This window comes from Vulpes vulpes, chromosome 15, assembly GCF_048418805.1.
Source record: "Vulpes vulpes isolate BD-2025 chromosome 15, VulVul3, whole genome shotgun sequence".
In the NCBI taxonomy this organism is placed as follows: Eukaryota; Metazoa; Chordata; class Mammalia; order Carnivora; family Canidae; genus Vulpes; species Vulpes vulpes.
Window position 1 is genome coordinate 86,022,939 of NC_132794.1, and position 20,436 is coordinate 86,043,374.

At 39.3% G+C, this 20,436-nt stretch overlaps 1 protein-coding gene and 1 long non-coding RNA gene across 12 annotated transcripts in view; one reads left to right on the top strand and one right to left on the bottom strand.

The window, feature by feature from the left end:
- Positions 1–5,814, top strand: part of TBC1D12 (TBC1 domain family member 12) — a 123,824-nt gene extending 118,010 nt beyond the window's left edge. For all 11 annotated transcript variants that reach the window (XM_072739564.1, XM_025990919.2, XM_072739567.1 and 8 more), the window contains 2 exons: positions 2,639–2,897; positions 3,969–5,814. In XM_072739564.1, the coding sequence (XP_072595665.1) occupies positions 2,639–2,897; positions 3,969–4,037 (328 nt within the window). In that variant the 3' untranslated portion in view covers positions 4,038–5,814. The remainder of the gene's footprint in view (positions 1–2,638; positions 2,898–3,968) is intronic.
- On the bottom strand, positions 468–7,094 carry LOC140595700 (uncharacterized). The gene is made up of 3 exons (XR_011997518.1): positions 7,014–7,094; positions 1,030–1,106; positions 468–596 (listed from the first exon to the last, which is right to left on the bottom strand). It is a non-coding gene; the product is annotated as an uncharacterized lncRNA (long non-coding RNA).
- Between the last annotated feature and the right edge of the window lie 13,342 nt (positions 7,095–20,436).

The window sequence follows — 20,436 nt, forward strand, 5'->3', positions numbered from 1 at the left end:
TATTTTAGTTTCTTATGTATAAAATCAGAATAATACCTGTATCTTGGGTTGTAGTGAGAGTGTTCTACATGGATTATTATCTCCTTCAATATCTACATGCTGTGGTACCAGAAAGAGCCATGTCTTTATCATTTTTAACATACAAGAACTTGCGATAGTTATGATAGTGGGTTGTTGTTGTTTTCACTAAGGGCTTTGTTTTTTTCAAGACTTTCTCCAGCCTTTTTTTTTTTTTAATCCAGCTTTTTGACAGAAGAGATCACTCTTTTTTCCCAACATTACAGTTATACGTCTTCCTTGCCAAGGACTCTTTTTTTGTTTGTTTTGCTTGCCGAGGACTCTTATATGAGGCTGCCAGTTGATACAGAATGGTGGGGTGGTGAATTGTGCCAAAGGGAGCAGCAATTATCTTAAGATAGGTTGTTAAGGGGCAGCTCGGGTGGCTCAGCGGTTTAGCGCCACCTTCAGCCCAGGGTGTGATCCTGGAGACCTGGGATGGAGTCCAGTGTTGCAGTAGGGCTTCCTGCATGGAGCCTGCTTCTCCCTCTGCCTGTGTCTCTGCCTCTCTCTCTGTGTCTGTCATGATTATATAAAATCTTAAAAAAAAAGAAAAAAAAGAGTACATATGAAACATTCAGACCTTCCATATGGCCATGCCTCCAGTGCCTCCATTCAACCATCCTTTGCAACTAGAGACACCTGACACCCCCCAGCCGAAACCCCCCCACCTCCCCTTCAGAAGCTCCTGGCTGGGGCCCCTCCCCTCTCCCCTCCCCCACATTGCCATAAAATCCCAATTATCAAATTCAGTTGATTTCATATAAATGATACTAAGTGGGATCCCTGGGTGGCGCAGCGGTTTAGCGCCTGCCTTTGGCCCAGGGCGTGATCCTGGAGACCCGGGATCGAATCCCACATCGGGCTCCCGGTGCATGGAGCCTGCTTCTCCCTCTGCCTGTGTCTCTGCCTCTCTCTCTCCCTCTCTCTGTGACTATCATAAGTAAAAAAAAAAAAAAAAAAAATACTTACCTGGTAGAACTGGGGGGTGGGTGAGTAGAGGAGTGAAATGAATATGGGCATGTCCACAGGATAAGACCAGAGGACGGCTAAAAAATAAATAAATAAATAAATAAATAATACTAAGTTTTAATATAGAAAAATAATTAATGGCCTTGATCAAATATGCTATATTCCCAGTTGTTTTTGGTTTATTTAAGCTTTTTTAAAAACTTATTTTTCAGTGTATTCTTTTCAGTTCCCACTAGGAACATTAGAGCTCCTTTGGGAAGGACTCAAGATAATGGGGAGGAGAAAGATTGTATGTTATGAGACCCAGAGGACCAAGATCAAATACTAAATCTGTAGAGAGGGGGGAAGGTATTCAATTGTCCGTCTTGAGGACCAACAAGTATCACAGTTGATAACAGGGAGCAGGATGTAACTAATAGTACTGTGTACTTCCTAGGCACTGCTGGTACCCTCTCTCATTTTGAGCAATGAATTACCATTCTCTGTACTACCAGGGGTGTGCTTTTGCTATGCAGTTAAATGTGTTTATAATTAAGAAATAGACATGGATTTTTGTTTAACTGCCTCTGTTGAACTTACTGCGGACAAATTCCAGAATCAGTCATGCAAGAAAAAAGAGAAATAAGTAAGTGGCAGTGCTAAAGGGTAGGGGTGGGAAGAGCCTTTAGTTCCCTCCCTCAAGTTTCATCAGCACTGCCTCAGATAAACACAGTCTTTGGAAAAAAAAAAAAAAAGTCTTACTTTGGGGGCAGCTAGCTTAGTTGGTGGGGTGTGCAACTCTTGATCTCAGGGTTATAAGTTTGAGCCCCATGTTGGGTGTAGAGATTACTTACAAATAAAATCTAAAAAAACAAAAACCCAAAAAACTTTTGCCAAGGCTGCTTCAAGAGAAGTTCTCTAGCATCTGCTCTCCCTATTTCCCCAACCAAAATGCTGCCTTAAAGTACCACTTGATAGAGAATTACATGATCAGACATTGTCAGAAAGGATGGCAAAACCATTTTAGTGATTCTGTTGGAACCATATATACTCCAAAAGAAGTAGTAAGTAAAGTTTGGTAAAGGAAAAAAAACAACAACCCAGTATATGTTTATGGTGGGAGAAAAGAGAAAAGTCAGATGTTACAATTTTGTATTTAGGTTACTAAAAGATGATATTTGGGTTCCTCATAAAATAATAAGTAACTTTTATTGAACATTTCTTATGTGCCAGGCACTGTTCTGAATACTTTGCATTTATTCCTTTAATTTTCAAAACAATCCTGAGAGGTAATATTATACTTTGTTTACTAATGAGGAAACTGAGGCACAGCAGGGGTATATATCTTCCTCAAGGTAACACTCCTAATGCCAAACTCAGACATTCTGGTTTCAGAGCCCACAACCCTAACCACTAGGTGTTTTGCCACTCTAATTTGTGTTAGGCCAGGTCTCTGTGGGAGGTTGTAAATTACTCCTTTCCCACTACTCAAGTTCTTTGAAGGAAGGAATCGTATCGTATTTACCTTCTAATCCCTAATTAAACACTGTTCTTTTTATATAGAGATGATTAATGAGTGAATGAATAAATGAATGAAAAGTATCAATGACTGTTTTCTCCCTAATTTTAGGATCTTCACACTATATAGCAAATCACTACCACTTGACCTGGCCTGTCGAGTCTGGGATGTATTTTGCAGAGATGGGGAGGAATTTTTATTTAGGACTGGATTAGGAATCCTCCGATTATATGAAGATATTCTCCTACAAATGGACTTTATTCATATAGCACAGTTTCTAACTAAATTACCAGAAGATATCACATCAGAAAAGCTGTTCAGCTGTATTGCAGCCATTCAGATGCAGAATAGCACCAAAAAATGGACTCAGGTAGAGTTACTTTTTCCTACTTATTCTAAAAGATGTGTTAAGACAATTAGTTGCCTTCTTATAAAAGCTATTTATTTCTCGGGGCAGCCCCAGTGGCGCAGCGGTTTGGCACCGCCTGCAGCCTAGGGTGTGATCCTGGAGACCCGGAATCGAGTCCCACGTCGGGCTCCCTGCATGGAGCCTGCTTCTCCCTCTGTCTGTGTCTCTGCCCCTCTCTCTCTGTGCCTATGAATAAATAAATAAAATCTTTTTTTTTAAGAGCTATTTATTTCTCAAATGTTAGTGCATAATTTTAAAAGTTTTTTAAAAAATAATTTTTTTACTTTGAAAAGGCAAGAATTTAAAGCAGATTGCTTCTCTTTCCAAATCTGTGGCTTTTTTTTTTTTTTCTTTTTATGTAACTTTGGTATTTCTGTCTTTCTTCACATTTCTTTCTTTCTTCAAATTTTAAATAGACAACAGTGTATCAAACACCTACTGTAGGGACCCAGGACACCTGGGTAGCTCAGTCCGTTAGGAGTCTGACTCTTGGTCTCAGTTCAGGTCTTGCTCTCAGGGTGATGAGTTCAGGCCCTATGTTGGGCTCTACACTGGGTGTGGCACATACTTAAAAAACAAACCACCTACCTTATACTAAGGATTTGCAATAGAAAGAATATAATGTATGATACTGGCTTTTTAGATGGTTAGTCCTGTTAGGGAAGCAAATGTTGGCAATCTAAGTTAAGTACCATAAAAGATAGCATAATCACTTGCTCCTTGAATGATAGACAATAGGCATCATAAGCTCACAGTTTTATTGCTTATGAAAAAGAAATGTAAGAATATGGGTCCAGAAGATGTTCTGTTACCAATAGTAATTTCAGAATATTTGGCAAGTGAAAACTGGAATCTAATTATATACCATAAAATTGGGTTGAAATGAACAAGAGGATTTGAGAATGGCAGTCTTCCAGGGGCAGAGGTAAATATACTAAAGTTTTTCATATTAATGAACTATAGTTACTTAAATCTCTTTAATCTATGCAGTAGTTATTTTGAGGATTAATCTTTCCTTTATATAATTTCCAGGTCTTTGCATCTGTAATGAAGGATATTAAAGAAGGAGACAAGAATAATAGTCCTGCTCTGAAAAGCTAATCTTCAGAATTAACAGACTAATTGAAACATAAATAATGTTGTTTTGATAAAAGTTTTTTGTTTCCTATGTAAAAAACATGGAAGAAAATGTTGGAGAAACTTAAAAGAATCAAGACATGGGAAACTGCTGATTTTGAATTCCATGGCTGAAGTAAATGAAATGAGTAACTGATTGACAGTATTAATAAAAAAGTATTTTGTAGGGAGAGCCATTTTACAAAAGGAAAAGTTTAAATGGCTAGTTAGTACTCCATAATTTGGAGTGAACAGTTTAATGCAATAAACTTTTTTAACAGCTTTGGAGATTATTCAGATTTTTACATCTTTTCTTTTTTAACAATTACCATAAAAGCACTTTGGAAGTCAGAGCAGAATTGTTGAATATTACTTTAACTTCCAAAATACTATTTGAAATAAACACCTTAATACAAATATAATCTTCAGTTCTGACCTTTTGAAGATATTAGAGACCACGAGAAAGCAACTTTGATTGTAAAGTATTTAAGTCACTGAAGTTGTTACCTTCATTCACAGGTCGGGCAAATTTGGGTTTTCTGGGAACTGGAAATACTGGTGGGAGCTTGTTTCATGTTTGTTTAGGTGTTTTTCCACAGTATCATGTCTGTCTGTTTTTGAAGGGAAATTGTTTCTTAAAGAATTCCTGTCAAAGAATTCTAGTTTTTCTGTTTCTAGTCTAAGGAGTTATTCTAGTAATTTAAGAGAGCTAACTGGTAGAAGGAAAGTTCTTTGCACTTTAGTGGACTAAAGACTTGATTTTGGAAGTAAGTCCATAAATATAAATGAGATTTTTCCACTGGTAAAAGTAAAACATAGGAATTCTGAGAGCTGAAATAGCATGCTACTTGGCAAGACTTTAATTTTTTTAGTTAAAATTCCTTCACTGTCTATAGAAACAAAATTTAATTCCAGTTTTAAATTTGAAATCTTAATATGTAGCCAAGTCTATGACTTGTAAAACACTGTGCATAATTTTCTAATCAATGGAAATAAGAGTAAAAGAAAAAGATAAAATTAACTTTTTTCTAATGAGTCTAACTTTGATGATATAGTGGATAAAGAAATTAATTATTGGTAAATCAACATGAAATTTATTATTATATGTTTAATCCTTGAACCTAAAATAAATCACTTGAGTATTATAAGTGGTATCTGTATAACATACTCTTTGGTTAATAATTAGATGTTACAGTGTGCTTTTATGTTTGCAGTTTAGTTTAAAACAACACTTGAGCATACTATTTCTGTTAGTGATATATAGTCTTCAAACTAACAAGCCTGTGAACCTTGTTAGTTCAGTGACTGCCTCTTCAGGAGTATGGGACCAGATGATGTCCATATATTTTTACCCCATGGGTCATTCTAGCCTAGGGACCACTAGTGGAACCCTCAGAAGTTAACTCCTATCTTAGGAGCTTACTTAGTGGAAACTAGTATTGTAATAAATATTGAGGGAGTACCCAGGGTCTTAATAGGTTTCAGAATGATATTTTAACTCTGGTAACTACTTCCTCGATATTGGTGACCCTGATAAGAGGGAATGTAACCCCTGGCAGTAATCTCATTGAAGTTATACTACCTGCCTAAATTTAATCTTACGTTTGTGTATTTGTTCCCAGTATTTCTTTTTCTCATTTTTATTATTGTACAGTTTCTTTACCTTTCAAGTATAAATGTGTATATAAAATGTAAATACAAGGAATTCACTAAATACCACTATTAATAACTACTGTGTAAATAAAACTTGTAAGCAGAGTAATTACTTGAAATGAGTCTTCATTACTTTGGGGATAACTGGTTTATTTAACCACATTTGGAGGGAAAAGGAAATTTTTTCTTTTTTTTTTTGGACAAATTTCTCTTCGAAGGGATATTTTGGTCCTTCAGCCTCTTGAGACTCAGTACTGGCAGCTGAAATATTATCCTGTATCTTCCTTTGAACCTCCTATACAGGCAGTATAGGGTTATTCAACACGGTCAGTGTATGACAATTTTGTTTCGTTTTGGTTAAAGTTGATTTTCAATTAAAAAGTTTTCCTAAGGGGATCCCTGGATGGCTCAGAGGTTTAGCGCCTGCCTTCAGCCTAATGTCCTGGAGGCCTGGGATCAAATCCCATATCAGGCTCCCTGCATGGAGCCTGCTTCTCCCTCTGCCTGTGTCTCTGCCTCTCTCTCTCTGTCTCTCATGAATAAATAAATAAAATCTTTAAAAAAATAAATAAAATAGCTTTATGCCTATAATACATATTAAAAAAAAGTTTTCCTAAAATCTTTAAGATTATGTGAAATTTAATATGTATAATATGTTTCCTTTGTCTATTATTTTACATAAATATATATAGATAATTTCTCACTTCATTGTCCTTTCAGCCCAGGTACAGATTGTATTATTTAAATGCTACTTAGAAGATCCTAGTATGACTTTTTCTAAAAGTCATAGAATATAATCATAGTTTTTGCTGATTTCTTTTGCAGTGATGATGTTCATATAATATTATTGGTCTGGGTGTATTTGTTTGACTTTACGAAAGTTAGATAGCATCTTCTCCCTCTCCCTCTGCCTGCTTACCCCCCCCCCTCACCTGCCCCAGCTCAAGTCTGTCTCTCTCTCTCAAATAAATAAAATATTGAAAAAAAATAACAGTTTTCATTGTATCTTAGGAATTAATGCTATTTTTTACCTAAAGCAGTCAATGTTTTAGAGACTATACTGTTGGAGGATATAAATTCTAAAGTATATAATCATGGAATAATTTATATTCATAATGCCATGTGGTTTATTTTTATTTTTCTTATTTTTGATTGGATAAAACTATTTTGTATTCCATGAGCACATTCAGATAGCAGAGATGGGTGTAAAAGAGGCAAAAAAATATGTGACAAAACAGCATTGGGAAATCAGCTTTTCATTTGCCATGACTAGTTGACATATGTAGTGTCAGAAAACAAAAGTCTTACCTCCGGGGAAAAGTGATTTTTGTACTGAATTCATTATTTTGATGTTGTCAAAGCAGTGCCCAAATCCCAAATGTAGTAAAACTTCATTAATTAGAACTTCGCTGTTTCACAACATGTAAAAACAAAAATTAAAATAGAAGATTTTAGGGAAACTAAACTACACTTCAGAGAGAGTAGAAAGCCTGGCCCTTTAAAAATATTGTTAGTAAACAAACAGTGTGATTACAGTAGAAGTGAACTACTTGGTATTTTGAATGAAAGTAGGAATGTTTGCTAAGCCCTGCTAAACACTGCCTCTTAATATTTTGATAGGCTAAAATTGCAAGGCTTGGGAAGTTAGCAAAATTGCATTTCTTTCCAAGCATTCTAACCATTCATATTTATCTTCCCTCTGTTTCAATTAATAAGGCTTTACTATTTGCATTTCATTCTGTGGGAAAGGTTTATTTTCTAATAAGTACAAGAAGTTTTGACTTTCAAAAAAATTGCATTACAACGTGTTGCATTTGTTGAACATTTAAATAAACAGTACTTGCACGATTTTATGTAAAGTAAAATGACTTGTACTATTGCATTGTATTTGGAAAATCATTTTTGTAATAAATATGTAAATGTAAACTAATACAGATTTGAAAAAGTATGTAAAATTGACAACAATGGTGTATATATGTTCTCATTTTTCATCTTCAGGTAAAATACTATACATAATGGTATTATAAAAGCAGAAAGTGAAGCCTGTTTTTTCCCAGTCTAGGCAAAATTGATAATCAATATTGTAAGTAAATGATGTATTTTGATTATTACATAAATCCCAAGGCTTTTAATTTTAATATCTAAATTATTAAGAAACTTTGAAAGGGAAGTATTGACTGAATTAAAATCTTGTAGATTATATGTAGGGTGCCTGTGTTTGGACTTTGAAAGTGAGAAAACAAATTGGAAAGTTTTGAATGATAGGGTTTGTTCTGTCCTAAAAGTATACTAAGTGATTTTTTTTCTAATATTTATTTATTCATGAGAGACACAGAGAGAAAGAGGCAGAGACACAGGCAGAGGGAGAAGCAGGCTCCATGCAGGGAGCCTGATGTGGGATTCAATCCCAGGTCTCCAGGATCACGCCCTGGGCTGAAGGCGGAGCCAAACCGCTGAGCCACCGGGGCTGCCCCTACTAAGTGATTTTTTAACTAAATTTTAGTGTAGAAAGGGAATTTCTCTTTATTTTGTAGTAATATTTCTTCTGATTTGATTTTTAAAGCCACTCATATGAGCCCTTGAAAAGTAAACAGTTCTCATCAAAGTTTTAATGTTTTACACTCTTTTAAAAATGCAAATCAGTTGGGCCTAGGTGGATCAGTCAGTTAAGCCGCTGCCTTCAGCTGAGGTCCTTAACCCCCAGATCCTAGGATGGAGTTTTGCTTTGCTTCAGGCTCCCCGCTCAGTAAGGAGTCTGCTTCTCCATCTCCCTCTGGCCCTCCCCTATGTTCATGCTGGCTTTGCTCTCTCTTTCTCTCTCTTCTTGTCTCTCAAATTAAAAAAAAAAAAAAAAAAAAATGTAAATCAAATCCTACCATTTCCTTGCTCAAGACCCTCTAGTGGCATTCTTAATAACAAAAGTCCAAACTGTTTGACTCTGCTCTACAAAGTCCTATCTGAACTGTTCTCTCTGCTTATCTCTATAATTCCAACTATCACTTAACCTCAACTCTACTGCAGACCTAGTAGATCTCTTGCCATTTCTCAATCTGCCAGCCTCCTATCTCGTAAGGGCTTTTACTCTTGCTGTTCCCTCTGAAATGCTCTTAACCTGGGTCTTTGTATGGCTTATATACTATTTTGATTCAGGTCCCTGCTTCATGTCACCTCCTCAGAGTTACAGACCTTTCTGTAAATATCCATCCTGTATCATTCTCATGACCTTACTCTGTTTCATATCTCTAGTGTCTGCCACTTATCACTACTTGATGTTGTTTTATATGATTGTTTGTTATCTCCACTACAGTGTAAACTCTGAGGTCAGAAACATTGTCATTGTTTACCACTGAATTGGTAGTACCCAAAGTAGTGCTTGGCACTAGTCATAATAGGTATGGATGGATAGATTGTTTTTATTTTAGGCCAGTCCTCAGTAAACTTACCTTTCATTTCAAATGTATCTGTTAGATGATGCATGTAGCCAGAAGCCCAAGTCATATTTCTGGTTCATTCAGAAAGAAGGTTCAGCAATTAAAGGTTGAGTAGAAGAGAGTGAACTAAGAGATATCAGAAATAGGAATATCAGGAGTGTGTTGGGGTCAGGAAAAAAGAGATAAGCGTATTTCCATAAAGGAATGAATGATAGTGTCAGGTGGTGGTGAGGTTGAGATGAGGACTGAGACATGCCCATTAAATTTAGCAGTGTGTAGCTTATTGATTTCTCTAGTTTGGTGTATTTTGCCTGTAGCATCCAGACAAATGGTTGAAGAATCAGTGGGAAGCAAGAAAATAAGATTGCTAGTATAGATAATTCTCAAGTTACCTGTAAAGAGGAAGAGAAAGCAGAAAGTAAATAGCTGGCAGGAAAAAAGGAGGTTGCCCCTTTCCCTTTTTTAAGATGGGAGTTATTTAAATATTAATAGAAGATATTCAGTAGAGGTTTAAGAAAGAGTGAGAGAATGGGATAATATGTAATCTAAGATTCCTGAATAAACTGTAGGGAAATGGATGCAAAGCATGACATTAGGGAAATTGGAAAAGGTGTTTAGATGAAGGTAGGTTTGTAAATGTGTTGAGAACCTGAAAGGGGAGTTCTGTAGCTATTGTTTACTTTGGGAGGTAGGCAGGAAGTGGGGCCATCTAGTATAGCAAGAAGGAACGTGGTTTTGTTTTTTTTATTTGAGTTTTTCTTGTTCCCACTTCTATGATTGGGTAGATGGGTGAAACCATTAATATGAAAGGGATTTCTAGGAGAGGAAGACATTTTATGTGGGTAGGGAAAAATAATGACTTATAACATCTTAGAAGTAAATATTAGTGCCTCATCTGGATAGTCTACCTCTGACTTTTGTATCCCACCTTGAAGCCAACTCTGCTTCATTCATACTGGCCGCCTTCTAATACTCAAACATGCCCAAGCTTATTCTTTTTGCACTAGCTATAGCTTCTGCTTAGACTTCAATGAGGGGTTCAAAACAAGTCTCCCCAGAATGCCAATTTTGCATGCTGATTATTTTGAGCTGAAGAACATTTAAGGCCCAAAAGAAGAGTTTTTTAGGTCCCCCCTCAATTGACTAAAAATTTAGATAGAGAGCCCAGTCTAGGAAGAGAATCACCAAAGATAGTTACAAAGAGTATGGACTAGATATGGGAGGCTGGGAAGGGCCTGTTTGTTCAAAGTTCTCTCTGTGTCCTTTTCCCTGTGCATGGCATGGTGAACATTTGTTTACCAAACGTTTGTTCTTCACATCTACTTGTGAATTGTCTTCCTTCTCTTTGAAGCTCCAGATCCCATCCCCTTCTTTGTAGCTCAAATGGCATATAAGCCTCAAGTGCCTATCATGGAATCTCTCCTTTTCATTGTGGGGCTCCTGTATGTATGAAAGTAATTAAATATGTTTTTCTTTTGTTAATCTGTCATATGTTAATTTGATTAATAGACCAGATGAAAGAACCTAGAGTGGCAGAGGAAAAAATTTTCTTCCTCTAAGTTGGCTACCACAAAGGGAAGAACTTCACTGGCTGGACAGTGCTTACTCTGAGGCTGCTACGGGTGAGAGATCCTGGGACCTCTGAAAAAAAAGCTGGCAGAAGGTAAGAATTCTTACATCAATCTCCCGGGTCTTTGCCTGCGGGGTCTGGTGGAAGCAAGTGTCCTTTTCCTTTTCTAAATTTAGATTAGTAGGGAGAGATATTTGTGGAACTAGTTCTTGGGTATAGCAACTCTGGTAAAGATTTACTATGCCTATTCATGGGCAGCCCCGGTGGCGCAGGGGTTTAGCGCCACCTGCAGCCTGGGGTGTGATCCTGGAGACCCGGGATCGAGTCCCACATCCGGCTTCCTGCGTGGAGCCTGCTTCTCCCTCTGCCTGTGTCTCTGCCTCTCTCTTCGCTCTTTCTGAATGAATAAATAAATAAATCTTAAAAAAAAAAAAAAAAAAAGATTTACTATGACTATTCTTGATTTTATTGATCCTTTTCCTCCCAGAAATAGTCACTGTTTTTCTTTGTCTCCATCTGTCTCTGACACAGGCCCTATAAGCCAGCTATTCAAGCCAGCCGTATAGACTAGTGAGTTCACAGTTCTCACCAGACCAGCATCTGTGTAGACAAACTGTTGTAGGCTAATGGGCACATGAGGTAAATATTCTTGCTAAGGGACGTCTTTGAAGCCAGAGCTACAAAATTGGTGCCCATGGATTGAGCACTTAAGAACTGTTAGAAGCTTATCACTTAAACTCAAAGACACATGTGTTAGGATAAGTCGGTCACTGAATGGGTTGCATTGACACCAAGGTCACCTGCCAACCTCAAGAAAATACCCATGCAACAAGGTACACTGTAAAACACCACACAAACCCCAACCCAGCAGCACATCCTGCTGAGGTACTAGTTTGGCTCCAAGAGACCCAAGGATTAGCTAAAGCTGGTAATGTGCATATGAGAAAAACCAGATGGAAGTCTTCCTTTTGTCTTGTTCTAGGCCTTAAAAGCTTGGCTTTATGACTAGTGAGAATATTATATCTGGTCTTAGACAACTGGAAGGTATGTGTACCAGTGTGCATTTTGATAGCCAGTTGAATAGACTGCGTTTCCCAGTCACAAAGTCACAAGCAGCATTCTCTTCATCTGACTGTGCCAGCTTCAGGGGAGCTTATCATAGGGGGCTTTTGGCATCTCAATCTTCATTGTTATTGTTGGTGCTGGAAAAAAAAATAACAAAAAAGAAAAAGAAAAAAAAAAACACATTCCATTAGTGGGTCTATTACTGGAGGCACATTTTGTGGGACACCCAGGGATTGTTTTCACTACATCTTAACGCCTATAACCCTGTGATGAGGGGCTTTCCTTTCCTAGACTATCTTTGCAGTGAACTTTTTGGATCATGGGGCTGCATCTTCTGCACCCACTCCAGGGATGCCTGTTGTTTTATAGTAAAGATTTATTTTGATCCCAAAAGTTATCTCTGGGTCTTTCCACAAAAAGGCTTATTGAATTGAGTTGCTTTAGAATAAACATACTATTGAAAGTCTTACTCATCAATGGCCAGATGATAGATTTCTCAAACTGCAAAAACTTTTACATTTGAAAAGTTTTTAGAAAGCTGTCATCCAGGGGCACCTGGGTGGTTCTGTTGATAAAGCATCTATCTGCCTTTGGCTCAGGTCACAATCCCAGAGTCCTGGGATTGAACCTTGCATTGGGCTCTCTGCTTGGTGGTGAGCCTGTTTCTCCCTCTCCCTCTACTGCTCCCCTTGCTAGTGTGTGCATGTGTGCTCTTTCTCTCTGTCAAATAAATAAATAAAATATTTTAAAAACGAAAACCCTTATCCTAAACAACTGTTTCACTGGTGCCTATGAGAAGACCAAAAGAAGACATAAAGAAGTAAATGGCTAGCCTTAGGGATTCCCTTAATAAGAGGAAAAGAACAGAAATCAAACAGAACAAAAATTAAAAACCACATCTTATGTAAGTCCTCCCTTCTCCTTCCTCTTTTTTTTTTTTTTTTTTTAAGATTTTATTTATTTATTCATGAGAGACACACAGAAAGAGAGAGAGAGAGGCAGAGACACAGGCAGAGGGAGAAGCAGGCTCCATGCAGGGAGCCCGATGTGGGACTCGATTGCCAGTCTCCAGGATCAGGCCCTGGGCCAAAGTCAGCGCTAAACCACTGAGCCACCCAGGCTACCCTCTTCTCCTTCCTCTTATACACTTTTATATCTGATTTTCTGTCCTTGGTCCTTCAGATCTTCTGGATCTCTGGGCCCTGGGTCCAAGCCCCTTCTCTTATTTTTTTTTTTAATTTATTTATTTATTTATTTTTTATTTATGATAGTCATACAGAGAGAGAGAGAGAGGCAGAGACATAGGCAGAGGGAGAAGCAGGCTCCATGCACCGGGAGCCCGACGTGGGATTCGATCCCGGGTCTCCAGGATCGCGCCCTGGGCCAAAGGCAGGCGCCAAACCGCTGCGCCACCCACGGATCCCCCAAGCCCCTTCTCTTAAAGCCCTACACCACCTCCTCAGCCAATTCTCTTAGATCCTAAAACTTCTCCAGTTTCTCCAGAAAGTCCCTTAAATAGCCAACTGCCTGTTTTCCCTTCCCCTTATTTGCAAGATTTACAAAGAGCGCTCTGGCCTGATCTCTAGGCCCAGGGTATACATAAATACTAAAAGCCAGGAAGTGAGCTTAGCACAAGCACCCAAGAAGGGTAGGTAGTAGGGCTCTCTTTGCTGTTCCTAATAGCTCCTCCTATTTTCCAGGTCTCTGTAACCAGTCTCTGCCAGCTTCAGGCATTCAAATGAAGTGTACTTTGTAGACGTATCCTGGACCCCTACCGCAAAGAATTCATGTCCCCTGGACAGCAGCAGATCTTCTGAATTTTAAAGGCTTTTTACCTCTACTTTAAGAAGATCTCAACAAATTTAGAGAAGAGTTGGAAATATTAGTGGTCATTAACAACCCCACTCACAGGTTATATGGCTGTTATATGGCTATATTGGCTACTAAGGGGTGTTCTTCCTGCCCATGATTATACTGTAACTATCAGACAAGCCACAGAGCCACCAGGGGAAAACCCCACACACAGAGGAAACAGATGGCCAGAATTTCTCCCAGGTCCACCTATAAATGACTAGGAAATGGCTCAGCTGGAAGCTCATATTCAAGGTTTGATAGGAGCAATATTGGAGACTGCCCCTTCACCCCAGAGTGAACTGGTCTAACACTGAATTTTGCCCTCGGAAAGGAGAGCAAAGATCTTTCTTGAATGTTTTGTAATATAAATAATATTTGTATATTTGTATATATATTTACTAATATAATACAGACTTTCCAATAGCATACTGCATTGAACCCAGAAAACCCAGGACATAGTCTTTTAATTTTGCTTTGGTGGGAAATTTTCTCCCTAGCATAAAAAAAGTATGGTGGTTCTGCAAATCTCTGAGCATCATAAGGCAGGCAGGCAGGCAGCTACTCAATTCTTTGAAAATAGCTTACTGGATTACAAGAGGAGGGGTGCCTGGCTGGCTCAGTTGGTAGACCATGTGACTCTTGGTCTTGGGGTTGTGAGTTCAAGCCCCACGTTGGGTATAGAGCTAACTTTATTTATTTTTAAATTTATTGTAGATTTTATTTATTCATGAGAGACAGAAGCAGAGACACAGAGGGAGAAGCAGGCTCCATGCAGGGAGCTGGACGACGTGGGACTGGGACTCGACGTGGGACTCGATCCTGGGTCTCCAGGATCACACCCTGGCCTGAAGGCAGCGTTAAACCACTGAGCCACCTGGGCTGTCCTAGAGCTAACTTAAAAAATAAATAAATAAACAAAACAAAACAAGAGGAAACAAGTTAAAAATAATAATTGTTACTTTGCAATTTGAATCTTTATAAAAGCAAAAGCATGGTGTTGAGAGTAACTCAGAATCTACTTAGAGCCCTCCCCATTTGCCTCGAGACAGTTGCAGATACTGAAAAAATCAGAAATTTTGGAAGAAAAATTCTCCTGCATGTAAGAGAAAGGAAAATTTAAGGAACATAAACAATCTTCCTAGACTCTTTTACCTCCAGAAGGTTTTTCCTCCTCCTGTGGGACAGTTCCCCCTCAAATGACAGGGGCAAGTGAGACTGGCATCCCAGAGTCTGCCATTAAGCCTAAAATAGAGGATTGGGATTGGATTTAATTGACACTGGTGTAACTTTCTCCACACTCTGCTCAGAGAATTTATCTCTGTCACCTCTGATTCTTTTTTTTTTAAGCAGTTTATTTTTTAAAAAAATTTTTAGAAGATTTTATTTATTTATTCATGAGAGTCACGGGGTGGGGGGGGGGGCAGAAACATAAGCAAAGGGAGATGCAGGCTCCATGCAAGGAGCCCCATATGGGACTTGATCCCAGGACTCCAGGATCATGCCCTGGGCCAAAGGCAGGCACCAAACCGCTGAGCCACCCAGGGAGCCCTGTCACCTCTGATTCTATTCAAGCTGTAGTAGTCTCTGGGCAACATATTTCATTGCCCATATCCCAGCTCAACCCAATATCCTTAGGCCCTCTTAACAGCCATCATGCTTGCTTGCTTGCTTGCTTGTTTGCTTGCCTGTTTGCTTTTCTTCCTTCTTTCTTTTCCTTCCTTCCTTCCTTCCTTCCTTCCTTCCTTCCTTCCTTCCTTTTCTTTCTTTCCTTTTCTTTTCCTGTCTTTTTCTTTCTGTCTTTGTCTTTTTCGCTCCCTCTCTCTTTCTCTCTTTTCTTTCTAATTATTTTATTTATTTGAGATGGGGGGGGGGAGAGAGCACGAGCAATGGGGAGGGGGGAAGGTAAAAGAGAGAGAGAAGCAGATTCCCTGCTGAGAAGGGAGCCCAACTTGGGACTCTTGGGACTCGATCCCAGGACCCTGAGATCATGACCTGAGCTGAAGGCAGATGCTTAACTGACTGAGCCAACCATGTGCCCCCAATCATGCTCTTCTAGTGTTCAACTCCTCACCAGCAAACCTTTTAGGTGGAAGTTTGTTATATAAATTTAATGCCACTATAAAATATAATAAGAAAGGTGTTTTTTTTTTCCCCCTATCCTCAAACCAAACCCTGAATTTCCTACTTAATCTCGATTTAAAGTTCCTCTGAAGAGGATAAATGTTTAAAAGATGTCCCAGTTGGGGTGTTTGGCTGGCTCAGCTGGTGGAGCATGTGACTCTCGATCATGCAGTTGTGAGTTTGAGTAAATATATACATACATATGTACGTACATACATCTGTACAGTCCAAATTAATCTCTGGGCTACACATGCAAATGAAGTTGCTTTTTACTGAGTGCAGAGCCTGTGCATCTTACTTGGAAAACAAACCATTTCCATCAGTACTAGCCCAACATCCTCTTCCCAGAGATGCAGAGTGAGGAACTGGAACTATAATAGACTCTCTTTTGCAGCAGGGTATACTTGTTTTTACTTCCTCACCCATAAGACTCCTATCTTGCCAGTAAAGAAGGTAAATTTGACTTAGGAACCAAACATCATTTTGTAGAAGACCTAAGAGCCATAAAAACTTTTATAATTCTTCACAACCCTCTAGTCCATAATCCAGCTACTATTCTTCACCTCAGTTCCTGCAGGCTGGTTTCTAGTAATTGGCCTCTCCTCAGATTTTCTTTCAATACCAATGCATACTGACTCACAACTTCTCTTGGCTTTTACTTTTAGAGGGAGAGAGTTAATGTGGACTTCCATACCTCAGGGATATTGTGAATCTCCGTCTGTGGTTTTCCAAGTCCTTAAAGCTGACTTGGATTCTGTAGCCTTCACTCAAGGTTCCACTCTTGTTCAGTATGTTGATGACCTTTTACTTTGTAATCAAACAAGGCAGGGAGCTCTTATAGAGCGCTCTCATTCCCTAAAGGCACTAGCTGAACGAGGTCATAGAGCCTCCAGAACTAAATTTCAATGGGTACAAACAACTGTTACCTACTTCGGACGTGAGATATGTCAGGGCACTCAAAAGCTCAATCCAAGGGGCACCTGGCTGGTGAGAGGAGCACCTAACTCTTGAGCTCCAGGTCATGAGTCTAAGCCCCATGCTGGGTATAGAGATTATTTAAATAAAACTTAAAAAATCACCCCAAAATGCTTTGAGTCAATTTTGTCCATCCTTTTTCCGAAAATGAAAAAAGCGATGTAAATTTCTCGGGCCAGCTGATTACTGCTGCCAATGGATTCCTAATTTTGCTGCCCTTGCTTTTCTTCCCGCATACCACTCTAGAGACCATGTCCTAGCCTTCAGAGGCACTAATCTCCTTTAAAGCTTTAAAATTAACATTGTCAATACCCCTAGTTCTTGGTTTACCTAATTTTGACAAACTTTTTTTTTTTTTATCTATACTGCCATGAAAATAACAAGATTGCTGCAGGTGTCCTAGAACAATCTTTTGCCTTCCAGATACATCCTATGGCATATTTCTCGTGCCAGTTAGACCTTGTGGCATCATGTATGCCCCCATGTTTGTGTGCAACAGCTGACTGATAAAGCCAGTAGGCTTACATTAGGCTACCTCATTCACCTCTATGTCATACTGTGTCTGCCCTCTTATAAGTTCATAAGACATAGCATCTCTCTACATGATGACAACTACTTATGAATAGGCTCCTTTGGCCAACACTTTTATCATCTTATGTCATTGTAACAATTTTTTAAATGATTTTATTTTTGTAAAAGAATTAATGTAATCTCTGTCCTCAATGTGGGGCTCAAACTCATGACCCGGAGATCAAGAGTCAAATGCTTTACTGACTGAGCCAGCCAGGTGCCCCAACAATTATTTAAGTAGGCTCTATGCCCAATGTGGGACTTGAACTCAAGACCCCAAGATCAAAAGTCTCATAAAACTCACTTTTCCAAAAAGGTAGGTGGCAGACCAAACACAGTCTTATGCCAGTTTACCAAACCATGGCCACGTTAACTAATCAGTTTGTTGATTATGTCCAACATCTACATAGTGGAAAAGAACCTGAATATTTTTCATTCCTGTCACTGTGAATATGTGGTGGACTAAATATGAAAGATGGATGTATGACAGGGTAAGGTATCCATGACTAGAAAAATATCACTTTGCCTCTTCTGGGGAGTTATTTGGACCCAGGAAAATCTCTATAGAAGTTCAAGGACTGGAGTGCCTGAGTGGCTCAGTTGGTTAAGTGTCTGACTCTTGGTTTCAGCTCAGGTCATGATCTCTGGGTCATGAGATTGAGTTCCACATTAGGCACTATGCTCAGTGCAGGGTCTGCTTGGGATTTGTTCCCCCTCATTCTCCCTCCCTCTCTGCTCCTCCCTCTGCTCTGCTCGAATTCCTCCTCTCTCTCTCAAACCTTAAAAAAATTTTTTTCAAGGATTTGTCCCTTGCCCAAATAAAATAGGCAAAAAAGTTTACCTTTGTATCCAAAAAGGATGCCATTGGACCTTTCCTGGCATACCAGAACAGTATTACAATCAAACCCTGTGGTTTGATTCCACAAATGGTATCTTCAAACCTGTCAAGGAGATTAAAAGTGACTCTGGCACTATCTTCTACAGCACAGATGTTTGACAAATGTTTTGGATGGTTCACAGACCATCCTTGTACAACTCAGGGTATCTTAGCTGCTCCCCTGACTAGACTGGCCAATGTTCCAAACTATATATAGGTGGATCAAAAAGCTGAACTCTTGGCCAGGTGACACCACCAAGCTTTGTAGCTGCCAAAGCCAGACTGCAGGCTCCTATAGCAGATATTTTGCAACCTGTTCTGCTCTTACAAACTGGCAGGAGTACATGGAAAGTAAGGATGTATGAATGCTAACAGTACTAGCAGTAAAGGGCAGAAGATGTCCCAAATCTGGAAGATCACATATTCCACTCTGACCTTGTCTATGAACCACACTGGCCTTTTTATCTTACGTGGGAACAAAATTTATAAAGGGTTCCTACTTAAATGCTCAGGACCATTGTCATCCTTTGTCACCAGATACTCCATCTTAAATGCCAACCAAATTGCAAACTTGGACTCCTTTGTTCATAAGGGTATGCCACATAAACATACTAAGCAAGAAGTCACAGGGAACCCACTCATGTATTGGCACTCCCGAGTTCTTTTCAATGTTGAAGACCTTATTCCCAAGTTTTGTCATTTATGACTTGAAAAAGGTGATCTTAAATCTCCCTATGGTAATAGAACAAGAGTTCAATATACTATGCAAACTTTGAAAATACTCCAATCAGAAGTTAATAGCCTAGCCTCTGTGGTACTCCAAAATTGATGTGCTCCGGACACAAGGACTCTCGACGAAGAGGAGCTTATGTAGTCATTGGTGAAAAATGCTACTTCTGGGCAGCCCTGGTGGCACAGCGGTTTAGTGCTGCCTGCAGCCCGGGGTGTGATCCTGGAGACCCGGGATTGAGTCCCACATCAGGTTCCCTGCATGGGGCCTGCTTCTCTCTCTGCCTCTCTCTCTATGTCTCTATGAATAAATTTTAAAAATCTTAAAAAAAAAAAAAGAAAAAAAAGAAAAATGCTGCTTCTGTGTAAATGAGACAGGACAGTGACTGACTTATATCTATTAAAAGAATATTAATACTTTTATTTCTTGCCTGATTCCTTTCTTTCCATGTCAATAGTGCTCTTACAAACATGGTAAACATTCCTAAAACCCACTGGACTTTCTGTAAGAAGTGTGGCAAGCACCAACCCCACAAAGTAACATAGTACAAGAAGGACAAAGATTCTCTATATGCTAAAGCAGCATGACAAGAAGCAGAGTCGCTGTGGTGGGCAGACTAAGCCAATTTTCTAGAAAAAAAGATTAAAACTACAAAAAAGGTTGTACTGAGGCTTGAATGTGTTGAGCCCAACCTCAGATCTAAGAGAATGCTGGCTAATAAGCAAACATTTGACCTGACAGGAAGAGCAAAGGCCATGGGATACAGTTCTAAGCTTCATATCTTGTTTTATTATGAGGACATCTTTTTAAAAAAAAAAAAAAGATTTTATTTATTTGAGAGAGAGTACTCACATATATGTACGCATGTGTGTAGGGGTTGGGGGTGAGAGGGAGAGGAACAGAACTGCACTCAGTGCAGAGCTGGATGGGGGACTCACACGTCAGATGTTTGACTGAACCCCCCCCCCAGGCACCCTTGAAAATAATAAAATCTTGAGTTTATGTTCAAAAAAAGGAAGAGAAGGGGATCCCTGGGTGGCTCAGAGGTTTAGTGCCTGCCTTCGGCCCAGGGTGTGATCCTGGAATCCCGGGATCAAGTCCCACGTCAGGCTCCCTGCATGGAACCTGCTTCTCCCTCTGCCTGTGTCTCTGCCTCTCTCTCTCTCTGTGTGTCTCTCATGAATAAATACATAAAATCTTTAAAAAAAAAAAAAAAAAAAAGGAAGAGAAGGGGGTGCCTGACTGGCTGGGTTGGTAGAGCATGGGACTCTTGATCTTAGGGTCGTGAGTTTGATCCTCATGGTAGGGGTAGAGGTTACTTAAAACGGTTAAAGTGGCAAAGGTTATGTGGACTTTACCTCAATTAAAAAAAAAGTTTGGGGATCCCTGGGTGGCTCAGCAGTCTAGCGTCTGCCTTTGGCCCAGGGCGCAATCTTGGAGTCCCGGGATCGAGTCCCACATCAGGCTCCCGGCATGGGCCTGCTTCTCCCTCCTCCTGTGTCTCTGCCTCTCTCTGTCTCTTATGTCTATCATAAATA